General features: G+C 48.8%; 1 protein-coding gene across 2 annotated transcripts in view; it reads right to left on the bottom strand.

Moving 5' to 3' along the window:
• Positions 1–1,530: 1,530 nt before the first annotated feature.
• Positions 1,531–17,927, bottom strand: part of SMARCC1 (SWI/SNF related, matrix associated, actin dependent regulator of chromatin subfamily c member 1) — a 145,318-nt gene continuing 128,921 nt past the window's right edge. For both annotated transcript variants that reach the window (XM_060782736.2, XM_060782737.2), the window contains exons 27-28: positions 5,358–5,564; positions 1,531–3,437 (exon numbers count right to left, since the gene is read on the bottom strand). In XM_060782736.2, coding sequence (XP_060638719.2) covers positions 3,349–3,437; positions 5,358–5,564 — 296 coding nt within the window. In that variant the 3' untranslated portion in view covers positions 1,531–3,348. The remainder of the gene's footprint in view (positions 3,438–5,357; positions 5,565–17,927) is intronic.

Below are 17,927 nucleotides of genomic sequence, written 5' to 3'. Positions count from 1 at the left end.
CCATCTCTGGTGCTCATCTCTGCCTATCATGCCTCTTCCACAAATGGTATAGTCAGGCCAACGGACAATATACATTGGGCATCCTCAAACTCCGGCCCTCCAGCAGTTTGGGACTCCAACTCCCAGAATTCCTGACCAGTGAACAAGATGGCAATAGGGGCCCAGAATGGGATTCCAGGTAAAGTGGTCTGACCAAGGCAGAATAGAAGGGTGTCAGTTATCATGTTCTGTAGTAGTTGGTGTTTGGTGGTGGCAGGCCTAGCAGTTGCTGATGGAAGGGCTAATGTAGGTCTTATTTCTAAAGGGTTGAGTAATCTGTAAAGAGTTCATGGGTGAAAGCAATTAAGGGTGGAGGTATGCAAGAGATGGGTTGCAGCTGGGTGTTTCTGGATATAAGGAGCTAGCCTTGGGACTGATCTTCAGGAGAAAAGTATTTGTCTTACTTTGGTGGTAGATGCTGCTGGTTTCCCCCCAGGTTTGTGGATTTTCCGTATCCTGACCTGTCTCCTGAACCTTTGGAATCCTGGAACCTTGAATCTCTGGACTGGCTTTTGACTACGGTATAGACTCTTGATCCCTGGACTTGCTCATTGAACTCTCGGTGTTGGACCACTGAACTGGACCTTTTGACTATGGTGTTATCTTGAACCTGCAACACTGTTTGCTGTCAGTTTTTGTTTATTCTGTGGTTGAGTGCTATCTTTATGGGTTGTTGTAGGTTTTTTCAAGCTATATGGCCATGGTCTAGAGGCATTCTCTCCTGACATTTTGCCTGCATCTATGGCAAGCATCCTCAGAGGTAGTGAGGTCTGTTGGAACTAGGAAAAAGGGTTTATATATCTGTGGAATGACCAGGGTGGGACAAAGGACTCTTTGTCTGCTGGAGCTAGGTATGAATGTTTCAACTGACCACCTTGATTAACATTTGATGGCCTGGCAGTGCCTGGAGCAAACTTTTGTTGAGAGGTGATTAGATGTCCTTGTTTGTTTCCTCTCTGTTGTTGTGCTGTTGTGATTTTAGAGTTTTTTTTAATACTATCTTTATGTTTTATATTTTGGACTATTAAAACAAGCCAGGAAATAAGTGCTGTTTTAATTGAATTGTTTAGCACAAACTGGGAGTTTGGTTCATCTCTGCCTAAATATTGGCAGAGCCCTGGTATCGTGACAGAGGGGGAGCAGGACTTCCCTGGATCTTTGGTCCCTTTTCTCTGGGATGCCGGCGTTCTTTGCAGTCTGCATCAGGCATCCATGCAACTGGGGGGAGCAACTCTTTTGTGGTCCTCCCTGTGACCTTCTGCATTGTGTGGAGCTGCACTGTGTGTATGCTTTGTGTCTGGTGGGGAAAGGACACAATCGGGCAGGGCAGGCGGAAGCTCTTTCACACAATAGGAGTGGATTGGGCCCCCTGTTTAATTCACGGTCTCTTTCTCTGCGTGGCGGCAACTGTGCTGAGCCCAGCCATCCCGATGCCTCACCAGAATCCAAAGCACCGCGCCCAGCAATAGAGACACACATCACATGCTTAAGTTGTTTTAAAAAAAAGGAAAACACCCGCATGTTTTATTTCACAAAATTGAGTGGCTGTTTTGCAGGAACAAAAGGGTTCGCTTTTAAAAATTCCTTGAACAAGACCTCCCTCCCCTCCCCTCCCTCTTCCCAAACAACAACAAAAAAGTCATCTTGCCTCCCCCCCCCCCCAGAATGGAAAGACAATCCTGTTAACAATTCATAGTACGCTGCAAGACAGAATCAACAGTAGAGTAAAAAAGGAGAAAGGGGAAAAAATAAAAATAAAACCAAAGACGAGTTCTCCGTCTAAGAACCGTGCGCATCTGAAGAAGAAGTGGATCGTACTAAAAACAACCTGAGGTTATTAGTTTCGAGAGAGAGAAAGAGAGAGACAGGACCATGTGGAGAAACCTCCAGCCCCAGTTGCCCCACAGAAAGGGAAGGGGAGGGGAAAGGGGGAAGGGGCTTCCTTTCTGAGCCAATGGGCGCTTGAGGAGGGGAGACCCCAACCCACAACCTATGGAGATTTCTCTGTTCCCTGAGGTGGGAAAAAGAGCAAGCCCCAAGTTGCATGAACGAACATTGCTCGTGCTCCCCATATCCCCAGGCAGCCTGAGCTGGTTTTGGGGGGCCTTAAAGGTAGCACAGGTAAGGAGGTGGCAATGGAAAGGTGTAGCAGGTGTAAAGGCTAGTCTGGGCTCTTGCTCTGGAGCGTTGCAGATGGCAGGACCCTCTTTGGGCATGCTGGGAAGGGAGCCCCACCTCTGCACACCCCCTTCTGCCCTGAAGGAAGAGCAAATGAGCCATGATCTGGCTCCAGGTGAGCCCTTTCTGGAATGTAAGCCCAGAGAGGGTGGTCCCAGCCCAAGGGGAAGCCTTTGCATGAGAACTCCCCTGATGCTCGGACGGAGTCAGGGGAGAGAGAAAGACCAGCCAGGGAATAGCGGAGGAGCCTCCCTGGCAAAGACAAGAGTGACAGATCCTCAGACGGGCAACTCTCTCTCTCCTGCAAAGGCCATTGCCCTTGTTCATCGATAGCTGGAATGTGTGAGGACGTGTGAGGATGAACACGGGAGGAAGACAAGGCTCTGGTTCCCCCCCACAGCTCCCATGGGGGCCCTTCCGGAAAGGAAGCAGCGGCTGGCTTTTGCAGAATCAGCCCTTTACATGTTTTGAGAGCCGGCCACACACACAGTCCCTGCTCCACTTTGATCCCATAACAGGGTAGAAAGGGCAGAAAAGCAAGTGGTTTTGTGCTTTGGAAAGACAACAGAGATGGGGAGGAGAAAGAGGACAAGGCACTCCTTCTCCTCCCAGAAAAGAGCGGGAATGGATCACTCTGCTCCCCAAAAGCTCCTGAGTGGCGAAGTCGGTATTTCCACTGACTAACTGTGTGGAGTGGCTAAGGAGGGCCAGGCCAGCATTCCTCAGGACCAAGGGGTGTGTGTGTGCATGTGATGCTGGGGAAGCCCCTCATCCTCCGCCACACCCTGACCCACCTCTATTTTGATGCTGCAAGGGGTAGACCTTTGTGCCCACCTTGCCCTCTTGGGGAAAGGAGGGAGGTAAAGTTGCAAAGCCCCCCAGGGAAGCCATGCCAGGTCTGGTGTGACTTTGTCCTTGGCAGGAGAGCGAGGCGCAAGGTGTCCCAGCTGCCCCGTCTCCAAAGTGGACAAGGTGGACAAGGACATCAAGCCTTGCGTGAGTGGCATATGGAGTGGAACGGAAGCCATGGGAAGGAAGGGGCAGGAAAGGAAGGGTGGGGTGGGGGTGTGGGTGGGTGGCTTTTTGGTTGCTACTGGCACTGTTTGGAGAGACTCCTCCTTGCTGGTCCGGTCAGGGAGCCGCAGAGGCCGCTGGGGCTGCAGCAGGAGGTGGAGTGGCCCCGTCAGCAGGAGGAGGAGGTGGCTGGGCTGGAGGCGGATCTGCGGAGGAATAATTATTATTATTATTAATAATAATAATAATAATGGAAAAGCTGACACAATATGAGGATTTAAAAATCAAACTACAAAGACTCTGGCACAAGACAGTCAAGGTGGTCCCAATGGTGATCGGCACACTGGGTGCAGTGCCTAAAGACCTTGGCTTGCACTTAAACACAATCGGCGCTGACAAAATTATCATCTGCCAGCTGCAGAAGGCCGCCTTACTGGGATTTTCACACATTATTCGCTGATACATCACACAGTCCTAGACACCTGGGAAGTGTCCGACGTGTGATTCACTACAACAGCCAGCAGAGTGGCTGCTGTGGACTCATTTTGTTGTGTTTCAAATAATAATAATAATAATAATAATAATAATAATAATAATAATATATTTTTTAATTTATATCCCGCTTTATCTACCCGGAGGGTCTCAGAGCGGATCACAATACACATATGAGGCAAACATTTTTGGCCTTTTTGGCTGCCGCATGACAATGTTGGCTCATGCTCAGCTGGACTCCTATGAGCACAGACTGGGAGTGCCCAAGGTCTCAGCCTAAACCTGGCCAAGAATCGGTGATACACCCCCACAAGGGATGTTTTGAACAGCTAGTAAAATGCAAAGTCTGGAACACTAGATACCAGAAGGTGCTGGAATTTCACCCCACTCTGTCTGATAAGCCTTCTATCTTGAACTCAAGGGAGAAGCTCCAGGAATATTTTGTTAATAATTGTGCCCACCATGATAGGCAGGCCATTAATAACTCCAAATTCTCCCACTGGTTTAGACTGTACAAACTTGACCATGATAGGGCTATCTACCTGACTAGGCTCACATTTCCAAAACTTAGACAAGCCTACACATCCCTTCACAGCCAATCACAGCAGTGATTGATGGCAGATATACGGGCACCCCTCTGGCTCTTCGTTTATGTGTTTGCGGGGCCCCGGAAATTGAGGATCTGCCTCACTATTTGCTTTTCTGTCCTCTGAACCAAGAACCAAAATCCTGGGGTTTATTCTCCACCTCCTTCAGACTAACACTGTGCCCAAAAAGATTTTCTATCTCTTGGCTGACACTAACCCCGTGGTTACTCAAAAGGTGTCTCTTTTTGCCCTGGCAGCACAGAAAATCCGGGCAAACATAATCTCTGATATTGCAGTTGACTGTGCTGGGGATGCTTTCAACTAATAGTGGCTGTTTATGTAGTTTTAATAATGCTGTATCTATTTGCTTTTACTTGGTTTTTAATTACGCAGGTGTGAGTCTATACATCATGTAGTACTTTAAAGGTGCATCTTGTCGTCGATATATGTGACATTTTAATGATTTATAGGATTTTATTGTGTATTTTATATTGTATTTAATAATCTGGTGCCCATGTATTTATCTATTTGATTTGACTTGTATGTGAAAGACCTATGGTCTAAGCATCGAATAAACTACTACTACTACTACTACTACTACTACTACACTCCACATCCCTGCACAATGAGCCCCATGGGTTGCAGGCCACACACAGGCCCAGAATCCACAGCAGACTTCCTGCTCACAAATCCCCTCTTTGTCCAGGGTGACTTGGCTGCCCCCCCCCCCCCCCCCGGCCAGGTTTTAGCGGGTTTATTAATTGCCTTGTAATGATGAGACTATTAAATTTCAATGCTTCATTAGCTGGCCAGGGAAAAGGGAGGGGAAGCCCCCCCCCCCCAAACGACTGAGAAAAGGATGCCCAGTTTGTCCATGCTTAGACTATGGTGTGGAAGGTGAAAGGGTTGGAGTGAGATGCCCTCCACTGATCAGGAAACTGGGTGCAGTGTGTTTTAAGACAGAGACCTATGCCTTTTATGGCACTGGGAGAGGGCTTGTGGTAGAACAACCCACCCACATTGTGTCCCACCCACATTGACACTTACACAAGCCGTTTGGGGAAGCCATGGCTCCTCGAGGCCCTGGGATGTTTCCGGCCGCTGTCCCAGAAGCGGAGCTGGCTGTGCTGGTGTTGCCGGAGCTGCTGCTGCTGCTGGCAGGGTGGGCGCTGGATGCTCCGGCGGTGGCGCTGGGCATGATCCGTCCCGGCAGGGGCTGCCCGGCCATCATGGAGCTCGGCCCAAGGGCCTGACCTGGGAGAAGCAAAGAGGGAGGAGGTCACTGTATGGATGGCTCCAACCAGAGGGGCAATGGTTGGAGAAGGCTGCACAATGTAGAAGAGTAAAAATGTGTAGGGAGCATAGACAGAGGATGCAAAGGGAAGTGGCTCTTGTCTTATCCTTTATACCCCTTTTTTCTAGTTCCCACAGACCTCACGACCTCTGTGGATACTTGCCATAGATGCAGGTAAAACGTCAGGAGAGAATGCCTCTAGAACATGGCCATATAGTCCAAAAAAACCTACAACAAGCTGGTAGGCTGTTAGGAATTGCAGGAGGAAATGACCTGGAGGCTAACAGGAAGAAAACAGATGGAAACAAGCAGCCAAGATGCCTTGCAGGGATCCCCTTGTCCCCAATGGCTCCATATACAAGTGTTGATGCTTCTTCACTTGCAGCATGATGCAAGGAAAACAAGGAGAAAGGAAGGAACATTAGAAGTAATCTATCAAAAATCCTCTCATTACGTTAATGTATATCCCACCTTTCCCCCAAAATGGGACAGTTCCTGATGGAAGCCTCCTGTGAGAATCAGGCCCACGGCTCCATTCATACTATTCAAATTTTTGTCGTAGGCAGAGAAAGAAAAACGTTGGCAGGAGCAACCAATCCATTTAAACGCCCTGGCTCTGCCCCAGTAATGGAGAACAGAATGTGGACGGAGGCGGTAAAAAACCTGGCCCTCCCTTGGCACGGCAGCCCTTGCACCTTGGCCCTTCGCTCGCCGAGGAAATCTATTAAAAAGGCGTTAAGGTGCTGCGGAGAGAAGTCCAGCCAAGGAAATGCGGAGGGAAGCAGACAGGGCGGGGGCCGCCTGCCAAGCCACCGCCTGCCAATCCAAACACCCACTGACTGTCTGCTGCTGCGGTGAGAGTTTAATTCATATCTCGTGAGCACCAAATACTATTTCTCTCCTCCCCCCCAAGAGAGAGAAAACGAGCCGACTCTGGAGACGCCAAAGAGAGATATTGACAAGCTGGAATGTGTCCAGAGGAGGGCAACTAAAATGATCAAGGGTCTGGAGAACAAGCCCTATGAGGAGCGGCTTAAGGAGCTGGGCATGTTTAGCCTGAAGAAGAGAAGGCCGAGAGGAGATATGATAGCCATGTATAAATATGTGAGAGGAAGCCAGAGGGAGGAGGGAGCAAGTTTGTTTTCTGTCTTCTCTGGAGACTAGGACGCAATGGAATAATGGCTTCAAACTACAAGAAGGGAGATTCCATCTGAACATGAGGAAGAACTTCCTGACTGTGAGAGCCCGTTCAGCAGTGGAACTCTCTGCTCTGGTGTGTGGTGGAGGCTCCTTCTTTGGAAGCTTTGAAACAGAGGCTGGATGGCCATCTGTCAGGGGTGATTTGAATGCAATATTCGTGCTTCTTGGCAAAATGGGGTTGGACTGGATGGCCCATGAGGTCTCTTCCAACTATGATTCTATGAAAAGTCAGAAGCCTGGGAGAAAGCCTCACATACAATACACGTGGGATTGCCAAGTAAGGTGTTCCCATTTGAGGACTGGAAAGGCTCTCCTTTTGCGTACACTGAACAATCCCCCCCCCCCCATCCTGCATTTTGGGGCATGGGTCCTTCAAAAAGAAAGAAAAGAATGGTAATCTATTGGGGTTGTTGTTGTTTACTCATTTAGTCGTTTCTGACTCTTTGTGCCCTCCTGGACCGGCCCAGGCCAGAGCTCCCTGTTGACCATGGCCACACCCAGTTCCTTCAAAGGTCAAGCCAGTCCCTTCAAGGATGTCACTCATCCACTTTGCCCTTGATCGGCCCCTCTTCCTTTTTCCTTCCATTTTCCCAGCATCATTGTTTTCTCCAAGCTTTCCTGTCTTCTCATGATGTGGCCTTTCAAAGCTCTAAAGGGTTCTGGCCCAGACTATCTGCCTGAATGTATCTCCTGGTATGAACCATCACGAAACTTAAGATCATCTGGGGAAGCCCTGCTCTCAACCCTACTGACATTGCAAACATGATTGGTGGGGACGAGGGACAGGGCCTTCTCATCAGTGGCCCCCCGCCCGTGGAACGCTCTCTCCAGAGACATCAGAATGGCCACCTCCCTCCTGTCTTTGAGAAGAAAAATCAAGACCTGGCTTTAGAAGCATTCTCTCCTGACGTTTCGCCTGCATCTATGGCAGGCATCCTCAGAGGTTGTGAGGTCACAAGCTCTGAGGATCTCACAACCTCTGAGGACCTCACAACCTCTGAGGATGCTTGCCATAGATGCAAGCGAAACATCAGGAAAGAATGCTTCTAGAACATGGCCATATAGCTTGAAACTTACAACAACCCAATGATTGATACAGATCATAATATCCTAGAGTGGAAGGGAACCCCAAAGGCCATCTAGTCTGACCCTGCATCCTTCAGGCAGGAAAACACAATTCAATCTCTCCCAACAGATGGCCACCCAGCCATAGATAGATGCCCATACAGATGATCAAGAGAAAGAGATGATAGATAAATTGTTGAAGGCTTTCATGGCTGGAATCACTGGGTTATTGTAGGTTTTCCGGGCTATATGGCCATGTTTCAGGAGCATTCTCTCCTGATGTTTCGCCTGCATCTATGGCAGGCATCCTCAGAGGTTGTGAGGTCACAAACGCTGAGAATCTCACAACCTCTGAGGACCTCACAACTCTGAGGATGCTTGCCATAGATGCAGGGGAAACATCGGGAGAGAATGCTTCTAGAACATGGCCATATAGCTCGAAAAACTTACAACAACCCAATGATTGATATAGATCATAATATCCTAATGTGGAAGGGAATCCCAAAGGCCATCTAGTCTGACCTTGCGTCTTTCAGGTAGGAAAACACAATTCGATCCCTCCTAACAGATGGCCATCCAGCCACAGATAGATGTCCATACAGATGATTAAGAGAAAGAGATGACACATATAGATCATCGTATCCTAGAGTGGAAAGGGACTCCAAAGGCCATCTAGTCCAAAACAGCAGGTTGAGAATTGTAACAATCAAAGAATAAACTTTTCGAATCCCTATTTCCAATGCAACATTGGAAAGAGAGCTCCGATTGTATTCACGCAGCAGCAATTCTTCTGCTTCCCCCTCAAACCGCTCTCTTATCCTCTTATCACCCAAATCTTTCAAATCACAGCAGTCCGCACACATCAAGGGAGAGAAGGTGGGTTGTGGATCCAGTCTCCCCTCGTTCCGGCTTCTGTCAAAGGGACTGCAATTCGGCAAAAGTCTGACGGCAGCTGCAAAACCACAGCAGGCAACGGCAATTTGCATGATTTATTCCGAGAGAGCAAAACGGGCTCCTGGGTTGGGAAATACATCTATCTATGCCTGTCTATCTACAGATAAGCAGACAGAGATAGAAGCCTGGCGTACTTATCCTTTACATGCAAACGCTTCCTCCTTCCTTGCACGACGAGGTTGTTCGGCGGCTGCAATTTCCAGCACGTGCTGACCCCACAAAAGGCCCCCATCTCTGCTATCTCTGTATCTCGGCATCGAGGAAATGCTTCCAAAAGGACAAGCTGGCAAGCTGAAGGTTTCATAGTGTATTCTGATATCTAAAGATTGGGAATTGGCTGTTCACCTTCCAGAAGACTGTACATATCTAGTTTCATAGAGTTGGAAGGACCATCTAGTCCAGGCATGGGCCAACTTGGGTCCCCCACATGTTTTGGACTTCAACTCCCACCATTCCTAACAGCCTCAGGCCCTTTCCTTTCCCCCCTCAACCACTTAAGTCATACGTCACTCTGGAATGCAGGAGGTGTGGACTAGTACTGATAACAGACTGTTAGAGTGTTCACGATGTTACCACAGAACGGGAAGGAAGAAGTTTTATGATGTGCTGAGTGTTAAGTAGCTGTAAAATAAAGTAGTTTATAGCCTAAGGTGGCTGTGATCGGTCTGTTTCCCGCCTTGCTGTGCGGTCAATGCCACTTACAGACCTCCTCTCCAATATTTGAACCTGCTTCTCATGTCCCCTTCTCTTCTCCCAACAAAGCATCCTTCCATTCCCTAGGCCGCTCCTCAGAGAGATTTGTGACTTCTGGACCTTTGATGATTACTTTCATCACTTTTCTCTGGACACGTTTCAGCTTGTCCTTCTTGTACTGCTTTACAAGAGCTGTTCTTCCAGGTGAGGTCTGAGCAAAGCAGAAGAAGAGAGTGGGACTAGGACTTCCCTCGATCTGGACACGAGACTGCTACTGATGCAGCCTATTGTTGTGTGCCTTCAAGTCATTTCTGTTTGAGGACAACCCTATCGCTAGGTTCCTGTGGCAAGATTTGTTGCTCAGAGCAGGGGCTGCCTTTATAGGGTCTCCACTGTCTTTCTTTTAGGCTAAGAGAACGGGTCACACCATGGGTTTCTACGCCTGAGTTGGGCTTCCAGTCTCCTAGTCCAGCACACAAAGTATTACATGATGCTGGCTTTCATGTTGATAGGATCTGAGGGTTTTCCTTGAGGCTTGCTCCTGCTTTCTTTTGAGGCCAAGAGAGTGTCTCTTGTCCAAGGTCATCCATGGAGTTTCAAAGATTCACGCTATCTACGTTGGATCCTTCTATGGCGTTCTTCTTGCCTGAGAATGGTGCAAAGAGGTTTTGATTTCCTTCTGCTTGCGGAGTGATGCCAGAGGGCAAAGGCAAGGTCAAGAGGCCGTTGGGCAAGGCTGTTCTTGGTCCAGAAGGCCAGAGCCGACCCGCTTTCCAGAATTAGAAATGCACACCCTGGAAAAAAGCCGCCCTCCTCATCTGTCACGTTCTCCTGGAAATAGCCAGCAAGGAATAATGGAAGGCAGGGCCATAAATCCACCGTCTTCACGGAGTCCTGCCTTTAATTGCTCGAATCCTTTATCTCCTGATTGAGAGGAGCGCTCCGCTCCCCAAAGGCTTGAATTTCCCCTCCTTTGCCACTTTTTCATTCGCTCTCCCGCTCTCCCTTCCAGTCCAGAAATAGCAACAAGCAACAGAGGTCAGCTCTGCAAATCTTGTCTATTCCTTGAAACCCAATATACTCTGTGCGCAGAGGCAAGGGAAGCGGCGGTCAGACTTCCTTCCGGATGGAAACGCTCCCCATCTGCCCTGAACGGCTTTGCGTGCAACTGAGACACCGGGACTTCACAAGGCATCGTCCCAGCTGAACCCAAGGGACTCCAGCCGACCCCAAGGGAATGGGCAGCAGATGGGTGGCCTCTTTGACCCGGGGACAGGCTCTAAGCTGGGCTTTCGGGGATTCCGTCCACCAGGGAGGCATCCCACTGCCCTTCCCAGTTGGACCACTGGCATCCAAGCCAGCTTAACATAAAGCCACACCAAGACGGGAGGTGCAGGTGGGGCCCACTTCTGTCTCCTGGACAACAGAGGGGCGGCCGGGCATCTAAAGATTGTCCCAAGGTCAAAAACAATTCCATGGAATCATAGAGTCAAGAAAGAGCAAGAGACACCCAGACCAGTCTGGTCCCATCCTACCAGGCAAAAAACACAAGCAAAATCCTCCTGATAGATGGCCATCCAGCCTCTGCTTAAAGACCTCCAAAGAAAAAGATTCCATAGGATTCCCAGGTAGCAGCATATTCCTCTATCAAATAGCTCTGTCAGGAGGTTCTTCATCAGACTTTGCAACCTCTGAGGATGCCTGGCGAAACTTCAGGAGAGAATGCTTCTGGAACATGGCCATACAGCCCGAAAAACCTACAACAACCCAGTGATTCCGGCCATGAAAGCCTTCAACAATACATTCTCAGAGGTTGTGAGGTCTGTTAAAAACTAGACAAGTGAGGTTTATATATCTGTGGACTGTCCAGGGTGGGAGAAAGAACTCGCCTCTGCTTGAGGCAAGTGTGAATGTTGCCATTGACCATCTTGATTAGCACTGAATGGCCTTGCAGCTTCAAATACTGGCAGCTTCCTGCCTGGGGGAATCCTTTGTTGGGAAACTGACAAGAGTTCTTTCTCCCACCCTGGACATCATTCCACAGGTATATAAACTCCAACAGACCTCACAACTTCTGAGGCCTGAATAGATGCAGGCGAAACGTCAGGAGAGAATGCTTCTAGAACATGGCCATATACCCTAAAAAACCTACAACAACCCAGTGATTGGCCATGACAGCCTTCGACAATACATTCTTCATCATGTTTTGGTGGAATCCATTTTTTATAATTCATTATTCCACTGTGTCCCAGCGAGAAAGAGGAGAATAGCATTTAAGTGAGAATGACAGGACGTAGCCCTGCTCCCCAAAGCCCTTCCTTGTCACTAATGGGACCTTTGTGCCCCCCAAACCTTCCCAATTTAGGGCACCTTCTACTTGTGCCCAGTTCTCCCTCTGTTAGACCATCAAAGTTGGCTTCAGGTCATTTAGCACGGCACGTTTCTAATTTTTATTGACTTGGCGACTGTTGGGAGTATTGATTCGACTATAAACCTTATGGTGAAATGCTTCTCTCCAGATTTGGAAAACATATACTACAGCCAGTTCTTTGCAAATATTTACACACGGGCATTTGAAGTCCTTGAGATTATGTGTGCCTCTAATGCCCAATGCTCTTAGTTCTCTAACAGAGACATTTTCAAAGAGTTGCTGTGAGATTTCCATGCTGTCTGGCCATGTTCCAGAAGCATTCTCTCCAGACGTTTCGCCCACGTATTTGGCAGGCATCCTCAGAGGTTGTGAGGTCTGTTAGAAACTAGGCAAGTGAGGTTTATATATCTGCAGGATGGAAGAAAGAACTCTTCTCTGCTTGAGGCAAGTGTGAATGTTGCCATTGTCCATCTTGATTAGCATTGAATGGCTTTGCAGCTTCAAAGACTGGCAGCTTCCTGCCTGAGGGAATCCTTTGTTGGGAGACAGACTAGAGCTCTTTCTCCCACCCTGGACATCATTCCACAGGTATATAAACCCCAACAGACCTCACAACCTCTGGGGATGCCTGCCATAGACGTGGGCAGAACGTCAGGAGAGAATGCTACTGGAACATGGCCAGACAGCATGGAAATCTCACAGCAACTCTTTGAAAATGTCTCTGTTGGAGAACTAAGAGCATTGGGCATTAGAGGCCCACATAATCTCAAGGACTTCAAATGCCCGTGTGTAAATATTTGCAAAGAACTGGCTGTAGTATATGTTTTCCAAATCTGGAGAGAAGCATTTCACCATAAGGTTTATAGTCGAATCAATACTCCCGACAGTCGCCAAGTCAATAAAAATTAGAAACGTGCCGTGCTAAATGACCTGAAGCCAACTTGGACAGTCTAGCAGAGGGAGAACTGGGCACATGTAGAAGGCCTTTGTTTCCACTGTGTTTACAGGGATCCTGTAGAACAGTGGTTCTCAACATTCCTAATGCCGTGACCCCTTAATACAGTTCCTCCTGTTGTGGTGACCCCCAAGCATAACATCATTTTTGTTACTACTTCATAACTGTCATTTTGTGAATCGTAATGTAAATATCTGATAGGAAAGATGTATTTTCATTCACTGGACCAAATACCTAATGAGCTCTAATTTGAATACTGGTGGGTTAGAGGGACATTGATTTTGCCACTTGGGAGTGGTAGTTGCTGGGATTTATAGTTCACCTACCATCAAAGAGCTTTCTGAACTCCAGCAACGATGGAATGGAACCAAACTTGGCACACAGAACTCCCACAACGAACAGAAAATACTGGAAGGGTTTGCTGAGCATGGACCTTGAGTTCTGGAGTTGTAGTTCACCTACATCCAGAGAGCTCTGTGGACTCAGTGATGGATCTAGACCAAACTTGGCACGAATACCCAATATGCCCAAATGTGAACACTGGTGGAGTTTGGATAAAATAGACCTTGACATTTGGGAGTTGTAGTTGCTGGGATTTATAATTCACCTCCAAACAAAGAGTACTCTGAACTCTGCCAACGATGGAGTGGAACCAAACTTGGCACACAGAACCCCCATGACCAACAGAAAATACTGGAAGGGTTTGCTGAGCATTGACCATGAGTTTGGGAGTTGTAGTTCACCTACATCCAGAGAGCACTGTGGACATAGTACTCCGTGACCAACAGAAAATACTGAGTTTTCTGACGGTCTTTGGCGACCCCTCTGCAACCCCCTCGCGACCCCCCCAGGGGTCCCGACCCCCAGGTTGAGAAACACTGCTGTAGAAGGATGCCTGTGGAACGCTCCAAAAATGTTGCTCTCCAAGGCATGTATGATGCCGTTTCCCTTCAAGAAGAGAATGGGAGTAAATGCTAAACCGTCTTGGGAGATGCTTTGCTGCCTCTGCCTTGGGCTGGCCATTGTGCCCGCTTTCCGCTCGCCCCTTTGCAGACCGGCAATCTTGGCGGCCAAGAAAATGGCTTCCCATCTTCCCGCTAACATTATTCTTGCAGAGGAGACGTGACGATCTGTTAAAGGCAAGAGATGCTTGCAGGCGACTCTCCAATCACAGCCGCTTTCAACCTGACAAATAATGCAGCAGAGACGATCCAGGGGAAGAAGAAGAAGAAGAAAAAGAGGAAGGAGAAAAGCCCAGAAAAAGGGGAGGAAGAGGGAAGCACACACACAAACCGCACGGATTAAGTAAGGGTTTGGGCATCCCAGCCGGCAAGACCGACAACAAAAACAAAGCCTCGATGCTCTTGGGGAGGAAGAGGCAAATAGAGCTGAAAACTCAGAGAGGTTAGAGCAAAAGGGGGGGGGGGGGGAGGACCCACAGCAAAGCGTGACCTACATAAGGGAAGGGAACGCTTTCCGAGGGAAGGAGAGAAAAAAACAAAACCCTGGCAGATGTTTCAGGAGGAAGGTGGAAAGGTTTGCTGCTGCGAGAGGCACTGAAAGAGCCTTCCACATCCTCTGCTATCCCTCTGAAACCATGCTATGAAACATGCCTATGTTGCATGACACAGGCATGTTTGGGGGGGGGGTCTGGGCAAGGATAGGGTCCTGGAGACCATCCCAACACATTTATTGACTGTTTCCCTCAATTAGCATCTTCCGATCCCGAAGTGGAGAAGGTCCGAGGGGAGCCTTCAAACCATCCTGTGTTGAGTGTTTCTGATGTTTTGTACGCTTCATTTATTTAAGGCATGTCCATGCAACAGCCCCCCTTCTGCCTTACAACTGCTCCCAAAGCCATCAAGACAAACCTGACGGTAGATCAGAGAACGCTGTACATTGCTCTGGTTCTTCAAATACATCCCTCAATATTTACATCCCACCTCCAAACCAACCGTGTCCCCAAAGGAGGCATTCCTTGGAAGGCTCCTCATGTGTTAAGCCTCTGGGGCGGGAGGCTTACAGGGCATAGTTCTCATTCTCCATCAATGAATGCTGGCATGACTCTCAAGGAGGCCAAAGCCTTTCCCTGCCAAGAATCCCTCCTGTCCCGCTGGGAATATCTCAACACCGGCCAGAAAGATGAACGCACGTCTGGTGACCTGCCCGAATGTAAACAAGCACTCTTGGCAAGCTCTCACGGGTCTTCCAGGGGGAAAGAGGTCAACCCCAAGGGAGAAAGCCCAGAGAGAAAGGGTTAAATCAATAGAAATACACTTGATTTATGCCCTGCTACCATCTCCCTAAAGGGACTCCCAAAGGGCTCAAAGAAGTACGACTGAATGTGATTTCACTCTTGCCTTCTGGTCATGATGGCATCTACACTGTAGAGTGTTGACAAGCTGGACTGTGTCCAGAGAAGGGCAACTAAAATGACCAAGGGCCTGGAGAACAAGACCTATGAGGAGCGGCTTCAATAGCTGGGCATGTTTAGCCCGAAGAAGAGAAGGCTGAGAGGAGACTAATGAGGGCCATGTATAAATATGTGAGAGGAAGTCATAGGGAGGAGGGAGCAGGCTTGTTTTCTCCTTCCCTGGAGAATAGGACGCAAGGGAACAATGGCTTCAAACTACAAGAGAGGAGATTCCATCTGAACATTAGGGAGAACTTCCTGACTGTGAGAACCGTTCAGCAGTGGAACTCTCTGCCCCGGAGTGTAGTGGAGGCTCATAGAGCTTCCAGACGTTTGACTATTTTGGTGGCCTTTCCAAACACCTTTCACCTTGTCAATGTCCTTGAGGTGGTACAATGGGTTAAACCCTTGTTCTGGCTGAAATGCTGACTGAAAGGTCGGCGGTTCAAATCCAGGGAGCAGGGTGAGCTTCCTCTGTCAGCTCTAGCTTCCCATACAGGGCCATGAGAGAAGCCTCCCACAAGATGGTAAAATACCAAACATCCGGGCATCCCCTGGGCAATGTCTCTGCAGGTGGCCAATTCTTTCACACCAGAAGCGACTTGCAGTTTCTCAAGTCACTCCTTCTTGAATAGCCTTGCCCACAACTGGACACAGGGTCATTCCAGGAGAGGTCTGACCGAAGCAGAAGAAGAGAGTGGGACCATAACTTCCCTTGATTTAGAGACATGATCCTCTGATTGTTTCAGCCTAGAATTGCCAGGGCTTGTCTAGCCAGGCCCCCGAATCGGCCCTTTCCTGCATCCTCTCCTCCCCGGGAGACCAACCGAACTGCAGAGCCAGGCACTGAATAATTAAGCGCAGCAGCTAATTTAGTCCCAAGCTTCCGACTCCGCCTGCTGAGTGTATTTCCATCGTTTTTCTCTACCACGGAAATCTATTTCACTACTGGTCAAAGGGATGGCCAGAGAAATGACCCCCCCTTTGCCCCTCCAATCTACACCTTGGGTCATTTCTCTGACCGGCAGAGAAGGGATCCTCCATCAGCATCTTCTGGATGCCTCACGTAGCCAGCGAGGCTCTCTTTCATAAGACCAACAACGCTGGGACATAAAGCAGACTAAGTGGCATGCCAAGGCTGCGCCGGCGAGCTTCAAATATTCATGGCTCCTAAATAAAACATGGCTCCGAGGAGCTGCTACCAGGCGCTGGAACAGGCTTGAGTGTCTTCTGCTGGCAGGAGAAAGAAGCCTGGGCAGCTCAAGGAGGCTGTTGGGGTGCCACTGGTTCCCCCGCCGGAGAGCTCCGGCACGCTGCCGGACACCCTTCACAACCGATTCCGGTGTGTGCTACTTTGCACACAGCTGGGTTTTAAGCATCGGTGTTGCAGTGATGGGTGACCCCAGGCAAACTGGACACCTGTGATAGGGATTAGAGATAGTCCTTGCATGGGGTGGGAGTGGCAGGCAAGATCTGTGTGCCTTCAAAGTGGTATCAACTTACAAACCTTCCCTAGAGTTTTCCTGGCAAGATTTCTTTGGAGGAGGATTGCTCTTGCCTTTCTAAAAAAATGAAGTTTAACAGTGACAAATGCAAGATACTCCACTTTGGAAGGACAAACGAAATGCAAAGATACAGAATGGGGGATGATGCCTGGCTCGAGAGCAGGACGTGTGAAAAAGATCTTGGAGTCCTCGTGGGGAAGAAGTTGAACATGAGCCAGGAATGTGATGTGGCGGCAAAAAAAGCCAATGGGATTTTGGCCTGCGTCAATAGGAGTCTAGTGTCTAGATCCAGGGAAGTAATGCTCCCCATGCTCTATTCTGCTCTGGTTAGACCACTTTACCTGGAATATTGTGTCCAATTCTGGGCACCACAGTTCAAGAGAGATATTGACAAGCTGGAATGTGTCCAGAGGAGGGCAACTCAAATGATCAAGGGTCTGGAAAACAAGCCCTATGAGGAGCGGCTTAAGGAGCTGGGCATGTTTAGCCTGAAGAAGAGAAGGCTGAGAGGAGATATGATAGCCATGTATAAATATGTGAGAGGAAGCCACAGAGAGGAGGAGGGAGCAAGCTTGTTTTCTGCTTCCTTGGAGACTAGGACGCAATGGAGCAATGGCTTCAAACTACAAGAGAGGAGATTCCATCTGAACATGAGGAAGAACTTCCTGACTGGGAGAGCCGTTCAGCAGTGGAACTCTCTGCCCCGGAGTGTGGTGGAGGCTCCTTCTTTGGAAGCTTTTAAACAGGGGCTGGATGGCCATCTATCAGGGGTGATTTGAATGCAATATTCCTGCTTCTTGGCAGAATGGGGTTGGACTGGATGGCCCATGAAGTCTCTTCCAACTCTTTCGATTCTATGATTCTCTGGAGCTGAGAGAGTGTGACGTCCTTTAGGTCATACTCAGAGGGTTTCCTTGAGCTCACTGAGGATGCAAACCATAAAGCCGTAGCCGAATACGGAAGCCATGGCACCACAGTAGCTATAAAAATTAGGTTTTCTTGACCGTTCCTTTAGGGGAGACCTTCAATCGCTTTCCTTTTAGACTGGGAAAAGGTAGTTTGTACAGGGTTATCCAACTAATTCCTGTGCTTGCTCCCAGAAGCCTAGTCCAATGCAGAAGCCATCACACTACACTGGGTCTTATACTATACTAAGGTTTTCCTGGG

The sequence above is a fragment of the Anolis sagrei genome, chromosome 6, assembly GCF_037176765.1.
Source record: "Anolis sagrei isolate rAnoSag1 chromosome 6, rAnoSag1.mat, whole genome shotgun sequence".
Taxonomy (NCBI): domain Eukaryota; kingdom Metazoa; phylum Chordata; class Lepidosauria; order Squamata; family Dactyloidae; genus Anolis; species Anolis sagrei.
Note: the sequence above shows the minus strand (reverse complement) of the source record. Positions and strands in the feature narration are given on the sequence as shown.